General features: G+C 45.7%; 1 protein-coding gene across 2 annotated transcripts in view; it reads left to right on the top strand.

Moving 5' to 3' along the window:
• The window catches only part of LOC106590582 (aristaless-related homeobox protein), a 47,798-nt gene that overhangs the window by 7,408 nt on the left and 16,023 nt on the right, over window positions 1-24,367 (top strand). For both annotated transcript variants that reach the window (XM_045710983.2, XM_082970799.1), the window contains exon 4: window positions 1,548-1,861. In XM_045710983.2, the coding sequence (XP_045566939.1) occupies window positions 1,548-1,861 (314 nt within the window). The remainder of the gene's footprint in view (window positions 1-1,547; window positions 1,862-24,367) is intronic.

The raw sequence follows: 24,367 nt of genomic DNA, 5'->3' as shown, positions 1-24,367 counted from the left end.
ATTTGGGGACTGACCAGGTCTGGGGACTGACCAGGTCTGGGGACTGACCAGGTCTGGGGATTGATCAGGTTTGGGGACTGACCAGGTCTGGGGACTGACCAGGTCTGGGGACTGACCAGGTCTGGGGACTGACCAGGTTTGGGAACTGACCAGGTCTGGGGACTGACCAGGTCTGGGGACTGATCAGGTTTGGGAACTGACCAGGTCTGGGGACTGACCAGGTCTGGGAACTGACCAGGTCTGGGGACTGACCAGGTCTGGGGACTGATCAGGTTTGGGAACTGACCAGGTCTGGGGACTGACCAGGTTTGGGGATTGACCAGGTCTGGGGACTGACCAGGTTTGGGGACTGACCAGGTCTGGGGACTGACCAGGTCTGGGGACTGACCAGGTCTGGGGACTGATCAGGTTTGGGAACTGACCAGGTCTGGGGACTGACCAGGTCTGGGGACTGACCAGGTTTGGGGACTGACCAGGTCTGGGGACTGACCAGGTTTGGGGACTGACCAGGTCTGGGGACTGACCAGGTCTGGGGACTGATCAGGTTTGGGGACTGACCAGGTCTGGGGACTGACCAGGTTTGGGGACTGACCAGGTCTGGGGACTGACCAGGTCTGGGGACTGACCAGGTCTGGGGACTGACCAGGTTTGGGGACTGACCAGGTCTGGGGACTGACCAGGACACTCAAGTAAACTGAACTCACTGTAATGTTCCAGGTGATGTTTTTCCACTCCTCAATTGTCCAGTGTTGGTGATGGCGTTCCCACTGGAGCCGCTTCTTCTGAGGTTTTAGCTGATAGGAGTGGAACCCGGTGTGGTCGTCTGCTGCAATAACCCATCCATGACTAGGATTGAGGAGTTGTGCTCACCGTGATGGCGTTCTGCACACCACTGTTGTACTGTACCGTTATTTGTCTGTTTGTGACCCACCTGTTAACTTGCACGATTCTTGCCATTCTCCTTCGACCTCTCTCATCAACAAGCTGTTCTCGCCCACAGGACTGCCGCTGACTGGATGTTTTGTGTTTGTCGCACCATTCTCAGTAAACCCTAGACACTGTTGTGCGTGAAAAGCCCAGGAAGCCGGCCGTTTCTGAGATAGTGGATCCAGCGTGCCTGGCAACGACGATCATACCACTCTCAGTCACTTAGGTCACTCGTTTTACCCATTCTAATGGTCAATGGAACAGTAACTGAAGGCCTCGATGCCTGTCTGTCTGCTTAAAATAACAAGCCACAGCCAAGTGACTCACTGTCTGTAGGAGCGATCCATTCTAGTGAACAGGGTGTTGTACCTAATAAATACAAATACAAATATCCAATAATCTGCACGGTGAGTGTATGTTACAGCGTCTCTGCTGTAAAGAAAAATTACAGTATTAAGCTGGCAACTCTGGTGGTGGTATAATGCTGTACATTAACAGGGAAAAGTTTTTCAGAGTATTCTATGCTCTTCACTCAATCTACAGAAACTAAACTTACATAATTACATGTAGCCGAAATGTTCTAGCTAACCTCTGACCTCACTCCCACTGTCTTTCCACAGGTGTGGTTTCAGAATCGTCGTGCTAAGTGGCGTAAGCGTGAGAAGGCTGGTGTCCAGACACACCCCTCTGGCCTCCCTTTCCCCGGTCCCCTTTCTGCCACGCACCCCCTCAGCCACTACCTGGATGGGGTTCCCTTCTCCACACATCACCACCCCGCCATGGAGTCTGCCTGGACCGTCGCATTTCCTGGTCTAGCTCCTCACCATAGCAACCACTCACCCCAGCACCAAGGGACACCGCTGGGCCTTGGAACATTCCTAGGTGCAACTGCCATGTTCCGTCACCCCACCTTCATCGGGCCCACCTTCGGCAGGTGAGATAATAGGTACCTCTACCTAAGTAACCCTGTATACCCATAGATGTAGACAGAGGAGCTCAAAAAACAATAAAATCATGGGCAGCGTCATTGAGGAATTTAACCATTTACAATAATAATAATTGGGTGAGGCATCCTAAGGGTTAAGGAAGGATCACATAATTAAATCCAGGTCACCAGGAGGAATCAGCCAATGAATTATATTCTACCTATAACACCACCTCACACCCGTACTGTCCACTACAACACCAACACGTCTGTACTGTCCTCTACCTATAAAAACACCACAAACCTGTACTGTCCTCTATAACACCCCCTCACACCTGTACTGTCCTCTATAACACCACCTCACACCTGTATTGTCCTCTGTAAAACCACCTCACACCTGTACTGTTCTCTACCTATAATACCACCTCACACCTGTACTGTCCTCTATAACACCACCTCACACCTGTACTGTCCTCTACCTATAAAAACACCACAAACCTGTACTGTCCTCTATAACACCACCTCACACCTGTACTGTCCTCTATAACACCACCTCACACCTGTACTGTCCTCTATAACAGCACCTCACACCTGTACTGTCCTCTATAACACCACCTCACACCTGTACTGTCCTCTATAACACCACCTCACACCTGTACTGTCCTCTATAACACCCCCTCACACCTGTACTGTCCTCTATAACACCCCCTCACACATGTACTGTCCTCTATAACACCACTTCACACCTGTACTGTCCTCTATAAAACCACCTCACACCTGTACTGTTCTCTACCTATAACACCACCTCACACCTGTATTGTCCTCTACCTATAATACCACCTCACACCTGTACTGTTCTCTACCTATAATATCACCTCACACCTGTACTGTCCTCTATAACACCACCTCACACCTGTATTGTCGTCTGTAAAACCACCTCACACCTGTACTGTTCTCTACCTATAATACCACCTCACACCTGTACTGTCCTCTACCTATAATACCACCTCACACCTGTACTGTCCTCTACCTATAATACCACCTCACACCTGTACTGTCCTCTACCTATAATACCACCTCACACCTGTACTGTCCTCTACCTATAATACCACCTCACACCTGTACTGTCCTCTACCTATAATACCACCTCACACCTGTACTGTCCTCTACCTATAATACCACCTCACACCTGTACTGTCCTCTACCTATAATACCACCTCACACCTGTACTGTCCTCTACCTATAATACCACCTCACACCTGTACTGTCCTCTACCTATAACACCACCTCACATCTGTACTGTCCTCTACCTATAATACCACCTCACACTTGTACTGTCCTCTATAACACCACCTGACACCTGTAAAGTCCTCTACCTATAATACCAACTCACACCTGTACTGTCCTCTACCTATAATACCACCTCACACCTGTACTGTCCTCTACCTATAATACCACCTCACACTTGTACTGTCCTCTATAACACCACCTCACACCTGTACAGTCCTCTACCTATAATACCACCTCACATCTGTACTGTCCTCTACCTATAATACCACCTCACATCTGTACTGTCCTCTACCTATAATACCACCTCACACCTGTACTGTCCTCTACCTATAATACCACCTCACACTTGTACTGTCCTCTATAATACCACCTCACACCTGTACTGTCCTCTACCTATAATACCACCTCACACCTGTGCTGTTCTCTACCTATAATACCAACTCACACCTGTACTGTCCTCTACCTATAATACCACCTCACACCTGTACTGTCCTCTACCTATAATACCACCTCACACCTGTATTGTCCTCTATAACATCACCTCACACCTGTACAGTCCTCTACCTATAATACCAACTCACACCTGTACTGTCCTCTACCTATAATACCACCTCACACCTGTACTGTCCTCTACCTATAATACCAACTCACATCTGTACTGTCCTCTACCTATAATACCACCTCACACCTGTACTGGCCTCTACCTATAATACCACCTCACACCTGTACTGTCCTCTACCTACAACACCACCTCACACCTGTACTGTCCACTACCTATAATACCACCTCACACCTTTACAGTCCTCTACCTATAATACCACCTCACACTTGTACTGTCCTCTACCTACAACACCAACTCACACCTTTACTGTCCTCTACCTATAATACCACCTCACACCTGTACTGTCCTCTATAACACCACCTCACACCTGTATTGTCCTCTACCTATAAAAACACCACAAACCTGTAGTGTCCTCTATAACACCACCTCACACCTGTACTGTCCTCTATAACATCACCTCACACCTGTACAGTCCTCTACCTATAATACCAACTCACACCTGTACTGTCCTCTACTTATAATACCACCTCACACCTGTACTGTCCTCTATAACACCACCTCACACCTGTATTGTCCTCTATAACATCACCTCACACCTGTACAGTCCTCTACCTATAATACCAACTCACACCTGTACTGTCCTCTACCTATAATACCACCTCACACCTGTACTGTCCTCTCCCTATAAAACCACCTCACACCTGTACTGTCCTCTACCTATAATACCACCTCACACCTGTACTGTCCTCTACCTACAACACCACCTCACACCTTTACAGTCCTCTACCTATAATACCAACTCACACCTTTACTGTCCTCTACCTATAATACCACCTCACACCTGTACTGTCCTCTATAACACCACCTCACACCTGTATTGTCCTCTATAACACCACCTCACACCTGTACAGGCCTCTACCTATAATACCACCTCACAACTGTACTGTCCTCTACCTATAATACCACCTCACACCTGTACTGTCCACTACCTATAATATCACCTCACACCTGTACTGTTCTCTACCTATAATACCAACTCACACCTGTACTGTCCTCTACCTATAATACCACCTCACACCTGTACTGGCCTCTACCTATAATACCACCTCACACCTGTACTGTCCTCTACCTACAACACCACCTCACACCTGTACTGTCCTCTACCTATAATACCACCTCACACCTGTACTGTCCTCTACCTATAAACCCACCTCACACCTGTACTGTCTTCTACCTATAATACCACCTCACACCTGTACTGTCCTCTACCTATAACACCACCTCACACCTTTACTGTCCTCTACCTATAATACCACCTCACACCTGTACTGTCCTCTACCTATAATACCACCTCACACCTGTATTGTCCTCTATAACACCACCTAACACCTGTACAGTCCTCTACCTATAATACCACCTCACACCTGTACTGTCCTCTACCTATAATACCACCTCACACCAGTACTGTCCTCTATAACACCACCTCACACCTGTAATGTCCTCTATAACACCACCTCACACCTGTACTGTCCTCTATAACACCACCTCACACCAGTACTGTCCTCTACCTATAATATCACCTAAATCCTGTACTGTCCTCTATAACACCACCTCACACCTGTACTGTCCTCTACCTATAATACCACCTCACACCTGTACTGTCCTCTACAACACCACCTCACACCTGTACTGTCCTCTACCTATAACAACACCTCACACCTGTACTGTCCTCTACCTATAATACCACCTCACATCTGTACTGTCCTCTACCTATAATACCACCTCACACCTGTACTGTCCTCTGCAACACCACCTCACACCTTTACTGTCCTCTACCTATAATACCACCTCACACCTGTACTGTCCACTACCTATAATACCACCTCACACCTGTACTGTCCTCTACCTATAATACCACCTCACACCTGTACTGTCCTCTACTTATAATACCACCTCACACCTGTACTGTCCTCTACCTATAACACCACCTCACACCTGTACAGTCCTCTACCTATAATACCACCTCACAACTGTACTGTCATCTACCTATAATCCCACCTCACACCTGTATTGTCCTCTATAACATCACCTCACACCTGTACAGTCCTCTACCTATAATACCACCTCACACCTGTACTGTCCTCTACCTATAATACCACCTCACACCTGTACTGTCCTCTACCTATAATATCACCTCACACCTGTACTGTCCTCTACCTATAATATCACCTCACACTTGTACTGTCCTCTATAATACCACCTCACACCTGTAATGTCCTCTATAACACCACCTCACACCTTTACTGTCCTCTACCTATAATACCACCTCACCCCTGTAATGTCCTCTATAACACCACCTCACACCTGTACTGTCCTCTACCTATAATACCACCTCACATCTGTACTGTCCTCTACCTATAATACCACCTCACATCTGTACTGTCCACTACCTATAATACCACCTCACACCTGTACTGTCCTCTATCTATAACACCACCTCACACCTGTACTGTCCTCTACCTATAATACCACCTCACACCTGTACTGTCCTCTACCTATAAACCCACCTCACACCTGTACTGTCTTCTACCTATAATACCACCTCACACCTGTACTGTCCTCTACCTATTATACCACCTCACACCTGTACTGTCCACTACCTATAATACCACCTCACAACTGTACTGTCCTCTACCTATAATACCACCTCACACCTGTACTGTCCTCTACCTATAATACCACCTCACACCTGTATTGTCCTCTATAACACCACCTAACACCTGTACAGTCCTCTACCTATAATACCACCTCACACCTGTACTGTCCTCTACCTATAATACCACCTCACACCAGTACTGTCCTCTATAACACCACCTCACACCTGTAATGTCCTCTATAACACCACCTCACACCTGTACTGTCCTCTATAACACCACCTCACACCTGTACTGTCCTCTACCTATAATATCACCTAAATCCTGTACTGTCCTCTATAACACCACCTCACACCTGTACTGTCCTCTACCTATAATACCACCTCACACCTGTACTGTCCTCTACAACACCACCTCACACCTGTACTGTCCTCTACCTATAACAACACCTCACACCTGTACTGTCCTCTACCTATAATACCACCTCACATCTGTACTGTCCTCTACCTATAATACCACCTCACACCTGTACTGTCCTCTGCAACACCACCTCACACCTTTACTGTCCTCTACCTATAATACCAACTCACACCTGTACTGTCCACTACCTATAATACCACCTCACACCTGTACTGTCCTCTACCTATAATACCACCTCACACCTGTACTGTCCTCTACCTATAATACCACCTCACACCTGTACTGTCCTCTACCTATAACACCACCTCAGACCTGTACAGTCCTCTACCTATAATACCACCTCACAACTGTACTGTCATCTACCTATAATCCCACCTCACACCTGTATTGTCCTCTATAACATCACCTCACACCTGTACAGTCCTCTACCTATAATACCACCTCTCACCTGTACTGTCCTCTACCTATAATACCACCTCACACCTGTACTGTCCTCTACCTATAATACCACCTCACACCTGTACTGTCCTCTACCTATAATACCACCTCACATCTGTACTGTCCTCTAGCTATAATACCACCTCACACCTGTATTGTCCTCTATAACACCACCTCACCCCTGTAATGTCCTCTATAACACCACCTCACACCTGTACTGTCCTCTACCTATAATACCACCTCACATCTGTACTGTCCTCTACCTATAATACCACCTCACACCTGTACTGTCCTCTACCTATAATACCACCTCACATCTGTACTGTCCTCTACCTATAACACCACCTCACATCTGTACTGTCCACTACCTATAATACCACCTCACACCTGTACTGTCCTCTATCTATAATACCTTCTCACACCTGTATTGTCCTCTATAACCCCACCTCACCCCTGTAATGTCCTCTATAACACCACCTCACACCTGTACTGTCCTCTACCTATAATACCACCTCACATCTGTACTGTCCTCTACCTATAATACCACCTCACACCTGTACTGTCCTCTACCTATAATACCACCTCACACCTGTACTGTCCTCTACCTATAATACCACCTCACACCTGTACTGTCCTCTAACTATAATACCACCTCACATCTGTACTGTCCTCTACCTATAACACCACCTCACATCTGTACTGTCCACTACCTATAATACCACCTCACACCTGTACTGTCCTCTATCTATAACACCACCTCACACCTGTACTGTCCTCTACCTATAATACCACCTCACACCTGTATTGTCCTCTATAACACCACCTAACACCTGTACAGTCCTCTACCTATAATACCACCTCACACCTGTACTGTCCTCTACCTATAATACCACCTCACACCTGTACTGTCCTCTATAACACCACCTCACACCTGTAATGTCCTCTATAACACCACCTCACACCTGTACTGTCCTCTACCTATAATATAACCTAAATCCTGTACTGTCCTCTACAACACCACCTCACACCTGTACTGTCCTCTACAACACCACCTCACACCTGTACTGTCCTCTACCTATAATACCACCTCACACCTTTACTGTCCTCTACCTATAATACCACCTCACACCTGTACTGTCCTCTGCCTATAATACCACCTCACATCTGTACTGTCCTCTACCTATAATACCATCTCACATATGTACTGTCCTCTACCTATAATACCACCTCACACCTGTACTGTCCTCTACCTATAATACCACCTCACACCTGTACTGTCCTCTACCTATAAACCCACCTCACACCTGTACTGTCTTCTACCTATAATACCACCTCACACCTGTACTGTCCTCTACCTATAATACCACCTCACACCTGTACTGTCCTCTACCTATAATACCACCTCACAACTGTACTGTCCTCTACCTATAATACCACCTCACACCTGTACTGTCCTCTACCTATAATACCACCTCACACCTGTATTGTCCTCTATAACACCACCTAACACCTGTACAGTCCTCTACCTATAATACCACCTCACACCTGTACTGTCCTCTACCTATAATACCACCTCACACCAGTACTGTCCTCTATAACACCACCTCACACCTGTAATGTCCTCTATAACACCACCTCACACCTGTACTGTCCTCTATAACACCACCTCACAAATGTACTGTCCTCTACCTATAATATCACCTAAATCCTGTACTGTCCTCTATAACACCACCTCACACCTGTACTGTCCTCTACCTATAATACCACCTCACACCTGTACTGTCCTCTATCTATAATACCTTCTCACACCTGTATTGTCCTCTATAACCCCACCTCACCCCTGTAATGTCCTCTATAACACCACCTCACACCTGTACTGTCCTCTACCTATAATACCACCTCACATCTGTACTGTCCTCTACCTATAATACCACCTCACACCTGTACTGTCCTCTACCTATAATACCACCTCACACCTGTACTGTCCTCTACCTATAATACCACCTCACACCTGTACTGTCCTCTAACTATAATACCACCTCACATCTGTACTGTCCTCTACCTATAACACCACCTCACATCTGTACTGTCCACTACCTATAATACCACCTCACACCTGTACTGTCCTCTATCTATAACACCACCTCACACCTGTACTGTCCTCTACCTATAATACCACCTCACACCTGTATTGTCCTCTATAACACCACCTAACACCTGTACAGTCCTCTACCTATAATACCACCTCACACCTGTACTGTCCTCTACCTATAATACCACCTCACACCTGTACTGTCCTCTACAACACCACCTCACACCTGTACTGTCCTCTACCTATAATACCACCTCACACCTTTACTGTCCTCTACCTATAATACCACCTCACACCTGTACTGTCCTCTGCCTATAATACCACCTCACATCTGTACTGTCCTCTACCTATAATACCACCTCACACCTGTACTGTCCTCTACCTATAATACCCCCTCACATCTGTATTGTCCTCTACCTATAACACCACCTCACATCTGTACTGTCCACTACCTATAATACCACCTCACACCTGTACTGTCCTCTATCTATAACACCACCTCACACCTGTACTGTCCTCTACCTATAATACCACCTCACACCTGTACTGTCCTCTACCTATAAACCCACCTCACACCTGTACTGTCTTCTACCTATAATACCACCTCACACCTGTACTGTCCTCTACCTATAATACCACCTCACACCTGTACTGTCCTCTACCTATAATACCACCTCACACCTGTACTGTCCTCTACCTATAATACCACCTCACACCTGTACTGTCCTCTACCTATAAACCCACCTCACACCTGTACTGTCTTCTACCTATAATACCACCTCACACCTGTACTGTCCTCTACCTATAACACCACCTCACACCTTTACTGTCCTCTACCTATAATACCACCTCACACCTGTACTGTCCTCTACCTATAATACCACCTCACACCTGTATTGTCCTCTATAACACCACCTAACACCTGTACAGTCCTCTACCTATAATACCACCTCACACCTGTACTGTCCTCTACCTATAATACCACCTCACACCAGTACTGTCCTCTATAACACCACCTCACACCTGTAATGTCCTCTATAACACCACCTCACACCTGTACTGTCCTCTATAACACCACCTCACACCAGTACTGTCCTCTACCTATAATATCACCTAAATCCTGTACTGTCCTCTATAACACCACCTCACACCTGTACTGTCCTCTACCTATAATACCACCTCACACCTGTACTGTCCTCTACAACACCACCTCACACCTGTACTGTCCTCTACCTATAACAACACCTCACACCTGTACTGTCCTCTACCTATAATACCACCTCACATCTGTACTGTCCTCTACCTATAATACCACCTCACACCTGTACTGTCCTCTGCAACACCACCTCACACCTTTACTGTCCTCTACCTATAATACCACCTCACACCTGTACTGTCCACTACCTATAATACCACCTCACACCTGTACTGTCCGCTACCTATAATACCACCTCACACCTGTACTGTCCTCTACCTATAATACCACCTCACACCTGTACTGTCCTCTACCTATAACACCACCTCACACCTGTACAGTCCTCTACCTATAATACCACCTCACAACTGTACTGTCATCTACCTATAATCCCACCTCACACCTGTATTGTCCTCTATAACATCACCTCACACCTGTACAGTCCTCTACCTATAATACCACCTCACACCTGTACTGTCCTCTACCTATAATACCACCTCACACCTGTACTGTCCTCTACCTATAATATCACCTCACACCTGTACTGTCCTCTACCTATAATATCACCTCACACTTGTACTGTCCTCTATAATACCACCTCACACCTGTAATGTCCTCTATAACACCACCTCACACCTTTACTGTCCTCTACCTATAATACCACCTCACCCCTGTAATGTCCTCTATAACACCACCTCACACCTGTACTGTCCTCTACCTATAATACCACCTCACATCTGTACTGTCCTCTACCTATAATACCACCTCACATCTGTACTGTCCACTACCTATAATACCACCTCACACCTGTACTGTCCTCTGCAACACCACCTCACACCTTTACTGTCCTCTACCTATAATACCACCTCACACCTGTACTGTCCACTACCTATAATACCACCTCACACCTGTACTGTCCTCTACCTATAATACCACCTCACACCTGTACTGTCCTCTACCTATAATACCACCTCACACCTGTACTGTCCTCTACCTATAACACCACCTCACACCTGTACAGTCCTCTACCTATAATACCACCTCACAACTGTACTGTCATCTACCTATAATCCCACCTCACACCTGTATTGTCCTCTATAACATCACCTCACACCTGTACAGTCCTCTACCTATAATACCACCTCACACCTGTACTGTCCTCTACCTATAATACCACCTCACACCTGTACTGTCCTCTACCTATAATATCACCTCACACCTGTACTGTCCTCTACCTATAATATCACCTCACACTTGTACTGTCCTCTATAATACCACCTCACACCTGTAATGTCCTCTATAACACCACCTCACACCTTTACTGTCCTCTACCTATAATACCACCTCACCCCTGTAATGTCCTCTATAACACCACCTCACACCTGTACTGTCCTCTACCTATAATACCACCTCACATCTGTACTGTCCTCTACCTATAATACCACCTCACATCTGTACTGTCCACTACCTATAATACCACCTCACACCTGTACTGTCCTCTATCTATAACACCACCTCACACCTGTACTGTCCTCTACCTATAATACCACCTCACACCTGTACTGTCCTCTACCTATAAACCCACCTCACACCTGTACTGTCCTCTACCTATAATACCACCTCACAACTGTACTGTCCTCTACCTATAATACCACCTCACACCTGTACTGTCCTCTACCTATAATACCACCTCACACCTGTATTGTCCTCTATAACACCACCTAACACCTGTACAGTCCTCTACCTATAATACCACCTCACACCTGTACTGTCCTCTACCTATAATACCACCTCACACCAGTACTGTCCTCTATAACACCACCTCACACCTGTAATGTCCTCTATAACACCACCTCACACCTGTACTGTCCTCTATAACACCACCTCACACCTGTACTGTCCTCTACCTATAATATCACCTAAATCCTGTACTGTCCTCTATAACACCACCTCACACCTGTACTGTCCTCTACCTATAATACCACCTCACACCTGTACTGTCCTCTACAACACCACCTCACACCTGTACTGTCCTCTACCTATAACAACACCTCACACCTGTACTGTCCTCTACCTATAATACCACCTCACATCTGTACTGTCCTCTACCTATAATACCACCTCACACCTGTACTGTCCTCTGCAACACCACCTCACACCTTTACTGTCCTCTACCTATAATACCACCTCACACCTGTACTGTCCACTACCTATAATACCACCTCACACCTGTACTGTCCTCTACCTATAATACCACCTCACACCTGTACTGTCCTCTACCTATAATACCACCTCACACCTGTACTGTCCTCTACCTATAACACCACCTCACACCTGTACAGTCCTCTACCTATAATACCACCTCACAACTGTACTGTCATCTACCTATAATCCCACCTCACACCTGTATTGTCCTCTATAACATCACCTCACACCTGTACAGTCCTCTACCTATAATACCACCTCACACCTGTACTGTCCTCTACCTATAATACCACCTCACACCTGTACTGTCCTCTACCTATAATACCACCTCACATCTGTACTGTCCTCTAGCTATAATACCACCTCACACCTGTATTGTCCTCTATAACACCACCTCACCCCTGTAATGTCCTCTATAACACCACCTCACACCTGTACTGTCCTCTACCTATAATACCACCTCACATCTGTACTGTCCTCTACCTATAATACCACCTCACACCTGTACTGTCCTCTACCTATAATACCACCTCACATCTGTACTGTCCTCTACCTATAACACCACCTCACATCTGTACTGTCCACTACCTATAATACCACCTCACACCTGTACTGTCCTCTATCTATAATACCTTCTCACACCTGTATTGTCCTCTATAACCCCACCTCACCCCTGTAATGTCCTCTATAACACCACCTCACACCTGTACTGTCCTCTACCTATAATACCACCTCACATCTGTACTGTCCTCTACCTATAATACCACCTCACACCTGTACTGTCCTCTACCTATAATACCACCTCACACCTGTACTGTCCTCTACCTATAATACCACCTCACACCTGTACTGTCCTCTAACTATAATACCACCTCACATCTGTACTGTCCTCTACCTATAACACCACCTAACACCTGTACAGTCCTCTACCTATAATACCACCTCACACCTGTACTGTCCTCTACCTATAATACCACCTCACACCTGTACTGTCCTCTATAACACCACCTCACACCTGTAATGTCCTCTATAACACCACCTCACACCTGTACTGTCCTCTACCTATAATATAACCTAAATCCTGTACTGTCCTCTACAACACCACCTCACACCTGTACTGTCCTCTACAACACCACCTCACACCTGTACTGTCCTCTACCTATAATACCACCTCACACCTTTACTGTCCTCTACCTATAATACCACCTCACACCTGTACTGTCCTCTGCCTATAATACCACCTCACATCTGTACTGTCCTCTACCTATAATACCATCTCACATATGTACTGTCCTCTACCTATAATACCACCTCACACCTGTACTGTCCTCTACCTATAATACCACCTCACACCTGTACTGTCCTCTACCTATAAACCCACCTCACACCTGTACTGTCTTCTACCTATAATACCACCTCACACCTGTACTGTCCTCTACCTATAATACCACCTCACACCTGTACTGTCCTCTACCTATAATACCACCTCACACCAGTACTGTCCTCTATAACACCACCTCACACCTGTAATGTCCTCTATAACACCACCTCACACCTGTACTGTCCTCTATAACACCACCTCACAAATGTACTGTCCTCTACCTATAATATCACCTAAATCCTGTACTGTCCTCTATAACACCACCTCACACCTGTACTGTCCTCTACCTATAATACCACCTCACACCTGTACTGTCCTCTATCTATAATACCTTCTCACATCTGTATTGTCCTCTATAACCCCACCTCACCCCTGTAATGTCCTCTATAACACCACCTCACACCTGTACTGTCCTCTACCTATAATACCACCTCACATCTGTACTGTCCTCTACCTATAATACCACCTCACACCTGTACTGTCCTCTACCTATAATACCACCTCACACCTGTACTGTCCTCTACCTATAATACCACCTCACACCTGTACTGTCCTCTAACTATAATACCACCTCACATCTGTACTGTCCTCTACCTATAACACCACCTCACATCTGTACTGTCCACTACCTATAATACCACCTCACACCTGTACTGTCCTCTATCTATAACACCACCTCACACCTGTACTGTCCTCTACCTATAATACCACCTCACACCTGTATTGTCCTCTATAACACCACCTAACACCTGTACAGTCCTCTACCTATAATACCACCTCACACCTGTACTGTCCTCTACCTATAATACCACCTCACACCTGTACTGTCCTCTATAACACCACCTCACACCTGTAATGTCCTCTATAACACCACCTCACACCTGTACTGTCCTCTATCTATAACACCACCTCACACCTGTACTGTCCTCTACCTATAATACCACCTCACACCTGTATTGTCCTCTATAACACCACCTAACACCTGTACAGTCCTCTACCTATAATACCACCTCACACCTGTACTGTCCTCTACCTATAATACCACCTCACACCTGTACTGTCCTCTACAACACCACCTCACACCTGTACTGTCCTCTACCTATAATACCACCTCACACCTTTACTGTCCTCTACCTATAATACCACCTCACACCTGTACTGTCCTCTGCCTATAATACCACCTCACATCTGTACTGTCCTCTACCTATAATACCACCTCACACCTGTACTGTCCTCTACCTATAATACCCCCTCACATCTGTATTGTCCTCTACCTATAACACCACCTCACACCTGTACTGTCCTCTACCTATAACAACACCTCACACCTGTACTGTCCTCTACCTATAATACCACCTCACATCTGTACTGTCCTCTACCTATAATACCACCTCACACCTGTACTGTCCTCTGCAACACCACCTCACACCTTTACTGTCCTCTACCTATAATACCACCTCACACCTGTACTGTCCACTACCTATAATACCACCTCACACCTGTACTGTCCTCTACCTATAATACCACCTCACACCTGTACTGTCCTCTACCTATAATACCACCTCACACCTGTACTGTCCTCTACCTATAACACCACCTCACACCTGTACAGTCCTCTACCTATAATACCACCTCACAACTGTACTGTCATCTACCTATAATCCCACCTCACACCTGTATTGTCCTCTATAACATCACCTCACACCTGTACAGTCCTCTACCTATAATACCACCTCTCACCTGTACTGTCCTCTACCTATAATACCACCTCACACCTGTACTGTCCTCTACCTATAATACCACCTCACACCTGTACTGTCCTCTACCTATAATACCACCTCACATCTGTACTGTCCTCTAGCTATAATACCACCTCACACCTGTATTGTCCTCTATAACACCACCTCACCCCTGTAATGTCCTCTATAACACCACCTCACACCTGTACTGTCCTCTACCTATAATACCACCTCACATCTGTACTGTCCTCTACCTATAATACCACCTCACACCTGTACTGTCCTCTACCTATAATACCACCTCACATCTGTACTGTCCTCTACCTATAACACCACCTCACATCTGTACTGTCCACTACCTATAATACCACCTCACACCTGTACTGTCCTCTATCTATAATACCTTCTCACACCTGTATTGTCCTCTATAACCCCACCTCACCCCTGTAATGTCCTCTATAACACCACCTCACACCTGTACTGTCCTCTACCTATAATACCACCTCACATCTGTACTGTCCTCTACCTATAATACCACCTCACACCTGTACTGTCCTCTACCTATAATACCACCTCACACCTGTACTGTCCTCTACCTATAATACCACCTCACACCTGTACTGTCCTCTAACTATAATACCACCTCACATCTGTACTGTCCTCTACCTATAACACCACCTCACATCTGTACTGTCCACTACCTATAATACCACCTCACACCTGTACTGTCCTCTATCTATAACACCACCTCACACCTGTACTGTCCTCTACCTATAATACCACCTCACACCTGTATTGTCCTCTATAACACCACCTAACACCTGTACAGTCCTCTACCTATAATACCACCTCACACCTGTACTGTCCTCTACCTATAATACCACCTCACACCTGTACTGTCCTCTATAACACCACCTCACACCTGTAATGTCCTCTATAACACCACCTCACACCTGTACTGTCCTCTACCTATAATATAACCTAAATCCTGTACTGTCCTCTACAACACCACCTCACACCTGTACTGTCCTCTACAACACCACCTCACACCTGTACTGTCCTCTACCTATAATACCACCTCACACCTTTACTGTCCTCTACCTATAATACCACCTCACACCTGTACAGTCCTCTGCCTATAATACCACCTCACATCTGTACTGTCCTCTACCTATAATACCATCTCACATATGTACTGTCCTCTACCTATAATACCACCTCACACCTGTACTGTCCTCTACTTATAATACCACCTCACACCTGTACTGTCCTCTACCTATAAACCCACCTCACACCTGTACTGTCTTCTACCTATAATACCACCTCACACCTGTACTGTCCTCTACCTATAATACCACCTCACACCTGTACTGTCCTCTACCTATAATACCACCTCACACCTGTACTGTCCTCTGCCTATAATACCACCTCACACCTGTACTGTCCTCTACCTATAATACCACCTCACACCTGTACTGTCCTCTACCTATAATACCCCCTCACATCTGTATTGTCCTCTACCTATAACACCACCTCACATCTGTACTGTCCACTACCTATAATACCACCTCACACCTGTACTGTCCTCTATCTATAACACCACCTCACACCTGTACTGTCCTCTACCTATAATACCACCTCACACCTGTACTGTCCTCTACCTATAAACCCACCTCACACCTGTACTGTCTTCTACCTATAATACCACCTCACACCTGTACTGTCCTCTACCTATAATACCACCTCACACCTGTACTGTCCTCTACCTATAATACCACCTCACAACTGTACTGTCCTCTACCTATAATACCACCTCACACCTGTACTGTCCTCTACCTATAATACCACCTCACACCTGTATTGTCCTCTATAACACCACCTAACACCTGTACAGTCCTCTACCTATAATACCACCTCACACCTGTACTGTCCTCTACCTATAATACCACCTCACACCAGTACTGTCCTCTATAACACCACCTCACACCTGTAATGTCCTCTATAACACCACCTCACACCTGTACTGTCCTCTATAACACCACCTCACAAATGTACTGTCCTCTACCTATAATATCACCTAAATCCTGTACTGTCCTCTATAACACCACCTCACACCTGTACTGTCCTCTACCTATAATACCACCTCACATCTGTACTGTCCTCTACCTATAATACCACCTCACACCTGTACTGTCCTCTACCTATAACACCACCTCACACCTGTACTGTCCACTACCTATAATACCACCTCACACCTGTACTGTCCTCTACCTATAATACCACCTCACACCTGTACTTTTCACTACCTATAATACCACCTCACACCTGTACTGTCCTCTACCTATAATACCACCTCACATCTGTACTGTCTTCTACCTATAATACCACCTCACACCTGTACTGTCCTCTATAACACCACCTCACACCTTTACTGTCCTCTACCTATAATACCACCTCACATCTGTACTGTCCTCTACCTATAATCCCACCTCACATCTGTACTGTCCTCTACCTATAATACCACCTCACACCTGTACTGTCCACTACCTATAATACCACCTCACATCTGTACTGTCCTCTACCTATAATACCACCTCACACCTGTATTGTCCTCTATAACACCACCTAACACCTGTACATTCCTCTACCTATAATACCACCTAACACCTGTACTGTCCTCTACCTATAATACCACCTCACACCTGTACTGTCCTCTATAACACCACCTCACACCTGTAATGTCCTCTATAACACCACCTCACACCTGTATTGTCCTCTATAACACCACCTAACACCTTTACAGTCCTCTACCTATAATACCACCTCACACCTGTACTGTCCTCTACCTATAATACCACCTCACACCTGTACTGTCCTCTACCTATAATACCACCTCACAACTGTACTGTCCTCTACCTATAATACCACCTCACACCTGTATTGTCCTCTATAACACCACCTAACACCTGTACAGTCCTCTACCTATAATACCACCTCACACCTGTACTGTCCTCTACCTATAATACCACCTCACACCTGTACTGTCCTCTATAACACCACCTCACACCTGTACAGTCCTCTACCTATAATACCACCTCACACCTGTACTGTCCTCTACCTATAATACCACCTCACACCTGTACTGTCCTCTATAACACCACCTCATACCTGTAATGTCCTCTATAACACCACCTCACACCTGTACTGTCCTCTACCTATAATATAACCTAAATCCTGTACTGTCCTCTATAACACCACCTCACACCTGTACTGTCCTCTACCTATAATACCACCTCACACCTGTACTGTCCTCTACAACACCATCTCACACCTGTACTGTCCTCTACAACACCACCTCACACCTGTACTGTCCTCTACCTATAATACCACCTCACACCTTTACTGTCCTCTACCTATAATACCACCTCACACCTGTACTGTCCTCTGCCTATAATACCACCTCACATCTGTACTGTCCTCTACCTATAATACCATCTCACATATGTACTGTCCTCTACCTATAACACCACCTCACACCTGTACTGTCCTCTACCTATACCACCTCACAGCTGTACTGTCCTCTACCTATAAACCCACCTCACACCTGTACTGTCTTCTACCTATAATACCACCTCACACCTGTACTGTCCTCTACCTATAATACCACCTCACACCTGTACTGTCCTCTACCTATAATACCACCTCACAACTGTACTGTCCTCTACCTATAATACCACCTCACACCTGTACTGTTCTCTACCTATAATACCACCTCACACCTGTATTGTCCTCTATAACACCACCTAACACCTGTACAGTCCTCTACCTATAATACCACCTCACACCTGTACTGTCCTCTACCTATAATACCACCTCACACCAGTACTGTCCTCTATAACACCACCTCACACCTGTAATGTCCTCTATAACACCACCTCACACCTGTACTGTCCTCTATAACACCACCTCACACCAGTACTGTCCTCTACCTATAATATCACCTAAATCCTGTACTGTCCTCTATAACACCACCTCACACCTGTACTGTCCTCTACCTATAATACCACCTCACACCTGTACTGTCCTCTACAACACCACCTCACACCTGTACTGTCCTCTACCTATAACAACACCTCACACCTGTACTGTCCTCTACCTATAATACCACCTCACATCTGTACTGTACTCTACCTATAATACCACCTCACAACTGTACTGTCCTCTACCTATAATACCACCTCACACCTGTACTGTCCTCTGCAACACCACCTCACACCTTTACTGTCCTCTACCTATAATACCACCTCACACCTGTACTGTCCACTACCTATAATACCACCTCACACCTGTACTGTCCTCTACCTATAATACCACCTCACACCTGTACTGTCCTCTACCTATAATACCACCTCACACCTGTACTGTCCTCTACCTATAACACCACCTCACACCTGTACAGTCCTCTACCTGTAATACCACCTCACAACTGTACTGTCATCTACCTATAATCCCACCTCACACCTGTATTGTCCTCTATAACATCACCTCACACCTGTACAGTCCTCTACCTATAATACCACCTCTCACCTGTACTGTCCTCTACCTATAATACCACCTCACACCTGTACTGTCCTCTACCTATAATACCACCTCACACCTGTACTGTCCTCTACCTATAATATCACCTCACACTTGTACTGTCCTCTATAATACCACCTCACACCTGTACTGTCCTCTACAACACCACCTCTCACTTCTACTGTCCTCTATAACACCACCTCACACCTTTACTGTCCTCTACCTATAACACCACCTCACACCTGTACTGTCCTCTACCTATAATACCACCTCACATCTGTACTGTCCTCTAGCTATAATACCACCTCACACCTGTATTGTCCTCTATAACACCACCTCACCCCTGTAATGTCCTCTATAACACCACCTCACACCTGTACTGTCCTCTACCTATAATACCACCTCACATCTGTACTGTCCTCTACCTATAATACCACCTCACATCTGTACTGTCCTCTACCTATAATACCACCTCACACCTGTACTGTCCTCTACCTATAATACCACCTCACACCTGTACTGTCCTCTACCTATAATACCACCTCACACCTGTACTGTCCTCTAACTATAATACCACCTCACATCTGTACTGTCCTCTACCTATAACACCACCTCACATCTGTACTGTCCTCTACCTATAATACCACCTCACATCTGTACTGTCCTCTATCTATAACACCACCTCACATCTGTACTGTCCTCTACCTATAATACCACCTCACACCTGTACTGTCCTCTATCTATAACACCACCTCACACCTGTACTGTCCTCTACCTATAATACCACCTCACACCTGTATTGTCCTCTATAACACCACCTAACACCTGTACAGTCCTCTACCTATAATACCACCTCACACCTGTACTGTCCTCTACCTATAATACCACCTCACACCTGTACTGTCCTCTATAACACCACCTCACACCTGTAATGTCCTCTATAACACCACCTCACACCTGTACTGTCCTCTACCTATAATATAACCTAAATCCTGTACTGTCCTCTACGACACCACCTCACACCTGTACTGTCCTCTACCTATAATACCACCTCACACCTGTACTGTCCTCTACAACACCACCTCACACCTGTACTGTCCTCTACAACACCACCTCACACCTGTACTGTCCTCTACCTATAATACCACCTCACACCTTTACTGTCCTCTACCTATAATAACACCTCACACCTGTACTGTCCTCTGCCTATAATACCACCTCATATCTGTACTGTCCTCTACCTATAATACCATCTCACATATGTACTGTCCTCTACCTATAATACCACCTCACACCTGTACTGTCCTCTACCTATAATACCACCTCACATCTGTATTGTCCTCTACCTATAACACCACCTCACATCTGTACTGTCCACTACCTATAATACCACCTCACACCTGTACTGTCCTCTATCTATAACACCACCTCACACCTGTACTGTCCTCTACCTATAATACCACCTCACACCTGTACTGTCCTCTACCTATAAACCCACCTCACACCTGTACTGTCTTATACCTATAATACCACCTCACACCTGTACTGTCCTCTACCTATAATACCACCTCACACCTGTACTGTCCTCTACCTATAATACCACCTCACAACTGTACTGTCTTCTACCTATAATACCACCTCACAACTGTACTGTCCTCTACCTATAATACCACCTCACACCTGTATTGTCCTCTATAACACCACCTAACACCTGTACAGTCCTCTACCTATAATACCACCTCACACCTGTACTGTCCTCTACCTATAATACCACCTCACACCAGTACTGTCCTCTATAACACCACCTCACACCTGTAATGTCCTCTATAACACCACCTCACAACTGTACTGTCCTCTATAACACCACCTCACACCTGTACTGTCCTCTACCTATAATACCACCTCACACCTGTACTGTCCTCTACAACACCACCTCACACCTGTACTGTCCTCTACCTATAACAACACCTCACACCTGTACTGTCCTCTACCTATAATACCACCTCACATCTGTACTGTCCTCTACCTATAATACCACCTCACAACTGTACTGTCCTCTACCTATAATACCACCTCACACCTGTACTGTCCTCTGCAACACCACCTCACACCTTTACTGTCCTCTACCTATAATACCACCTCACACCTGTACTGTCCACTACCTATAATACCACCTCACACCTGTACTGTCCTCTACCTATAATACCACCTCACACCTGTACTGTCCTCTACCTATAATACCACCTCACACCTGTACTGTCCTCTACCTATAACACCACCTCACACCTGTACAGTCCTCTACCTATAATACCACCTCACAACTGTACTGTCATCTACCTATAATCCCACCTCACACCTGTATTGTCCTCTATAACATCACCTCACACCTGTACAGTCCTCTACCTATAATACCACCTCACACCTGTACTGTCCTCTACCTATAATACCACCTCACACCTGTACTGTCCTCTACCTATAATACCACCTCACACCTGTACTGTCCTCTACCTATAATATCACCTCACACTTGCACTGTCCTCTATAATACCACCTCACACCTGTACTGTCCTCTACAACACCACCTCTCACTTCTACTGTCCTCTATAACACCACCTCACACCTTTACTGTCCTCTACCTATAACACCACCTCACACCTGTACTGTCCTCTACCTATAATACCACCTCACATCTGTACTGTCCTCTAGCTATAATACCACCTCACACCTGTATTGTCCTCTATAACACCACCTCACCCCTGTAATGTCCTCTATAACACCACCTCACACCTGTACTGTCCTCTACCTATAATACCACCTCACATCTGTACTGTCCTCTACCTATAATACCACCTCACATCTGTACTGTCCTCTACCTATAATACCACCTCACACCTGTACTGTCCTCTACCTATAATACCACCTCACATCTGTACTGTCCTCTACCTATAACACCACCTCACATCTGTACTGTCCACTACCTATAATACCACCTCACACCTGTACTGTCCTCTATCTATAATACCATCTCACACCTGTATTGTCCTCTATAACACCACCTCACCCCTGTAATGTCCTCTATAACACCACCTCACACCTGTACTGTCCTCTACCTATAATACCACCTCACATCTGTACTGTCCTCTACCTATAATACCACCTCACATCTGTACTGTCCTCTACCTATAATACCACCTCACATCTGTACTGTCCTCTACCTATAATACCACCTCACACCTGTACTGTCCTCTACCTATAATACCACCTCACACCTGTACTGTCCTCTATCTATAATACCATCTCACACCTGTATTGTCCTCTATAACACCACCTCACCCCTGTAATGTCCTCTATAACACCACCTCACACCTGTACTGTCCTCTACCTATAATACCACCTCACACCTGTACTGTCCTCTACCTATAATACCACCTCACACCTGTACTGTCCTCTACCTATAATACCACCTCACATCTGTACTGTCCTCTACCTATAACACCACCTCACATCTGTACTGTCCACTACCTATAATACCACCTCACACCTGTACTGTCCTCTACCTATAATACCACCTCACACCTGTATTGTCCTCTATAACACCACCTAACACCTGTACAGTCCTCTACCTATAATACCACCTCACACCTGTACTGTCCTCTACCTATAATACCACCTCACACCTGTACTGTCCTCTATAACACCACCTCACACCTGTAATGTCCTCTATAACACCACCTCACACCTGTACTGTCCTCTACCTATAATATAACCTAAATCCTGTACTGTCCTCTATAACACCACCTCACACCTGTACTGTCCTCTACCTATAATACCACCTCACACCTGTACTGTCCTCTACAACACCACCTCACACCTGTACTGTCCTCTACAACACCACCTCACACCTGTACTGTCCTCTACCTATAATACCACCTCACATCTGTACTGTCCTCTAGCTATAATA

Source organism: Salmo salar, chromosome 29, assembly GCF_965601325.2.
Source record: "Salmo salar chromosome 29, fSalSal1, whole genome shotgun sequence".
NCBI classification, from domain to species: Eukaryota; Metazoa; Chordata; class Actinopteri; order Salmoniformes; family Salmonidae; genus Salmo; species Salmo salar.
The sequence above is the reverse complement of the archived record's forward strand: the minus strand, read 5'-3'. Positions and strand labels throughout refer to the sequence as shown.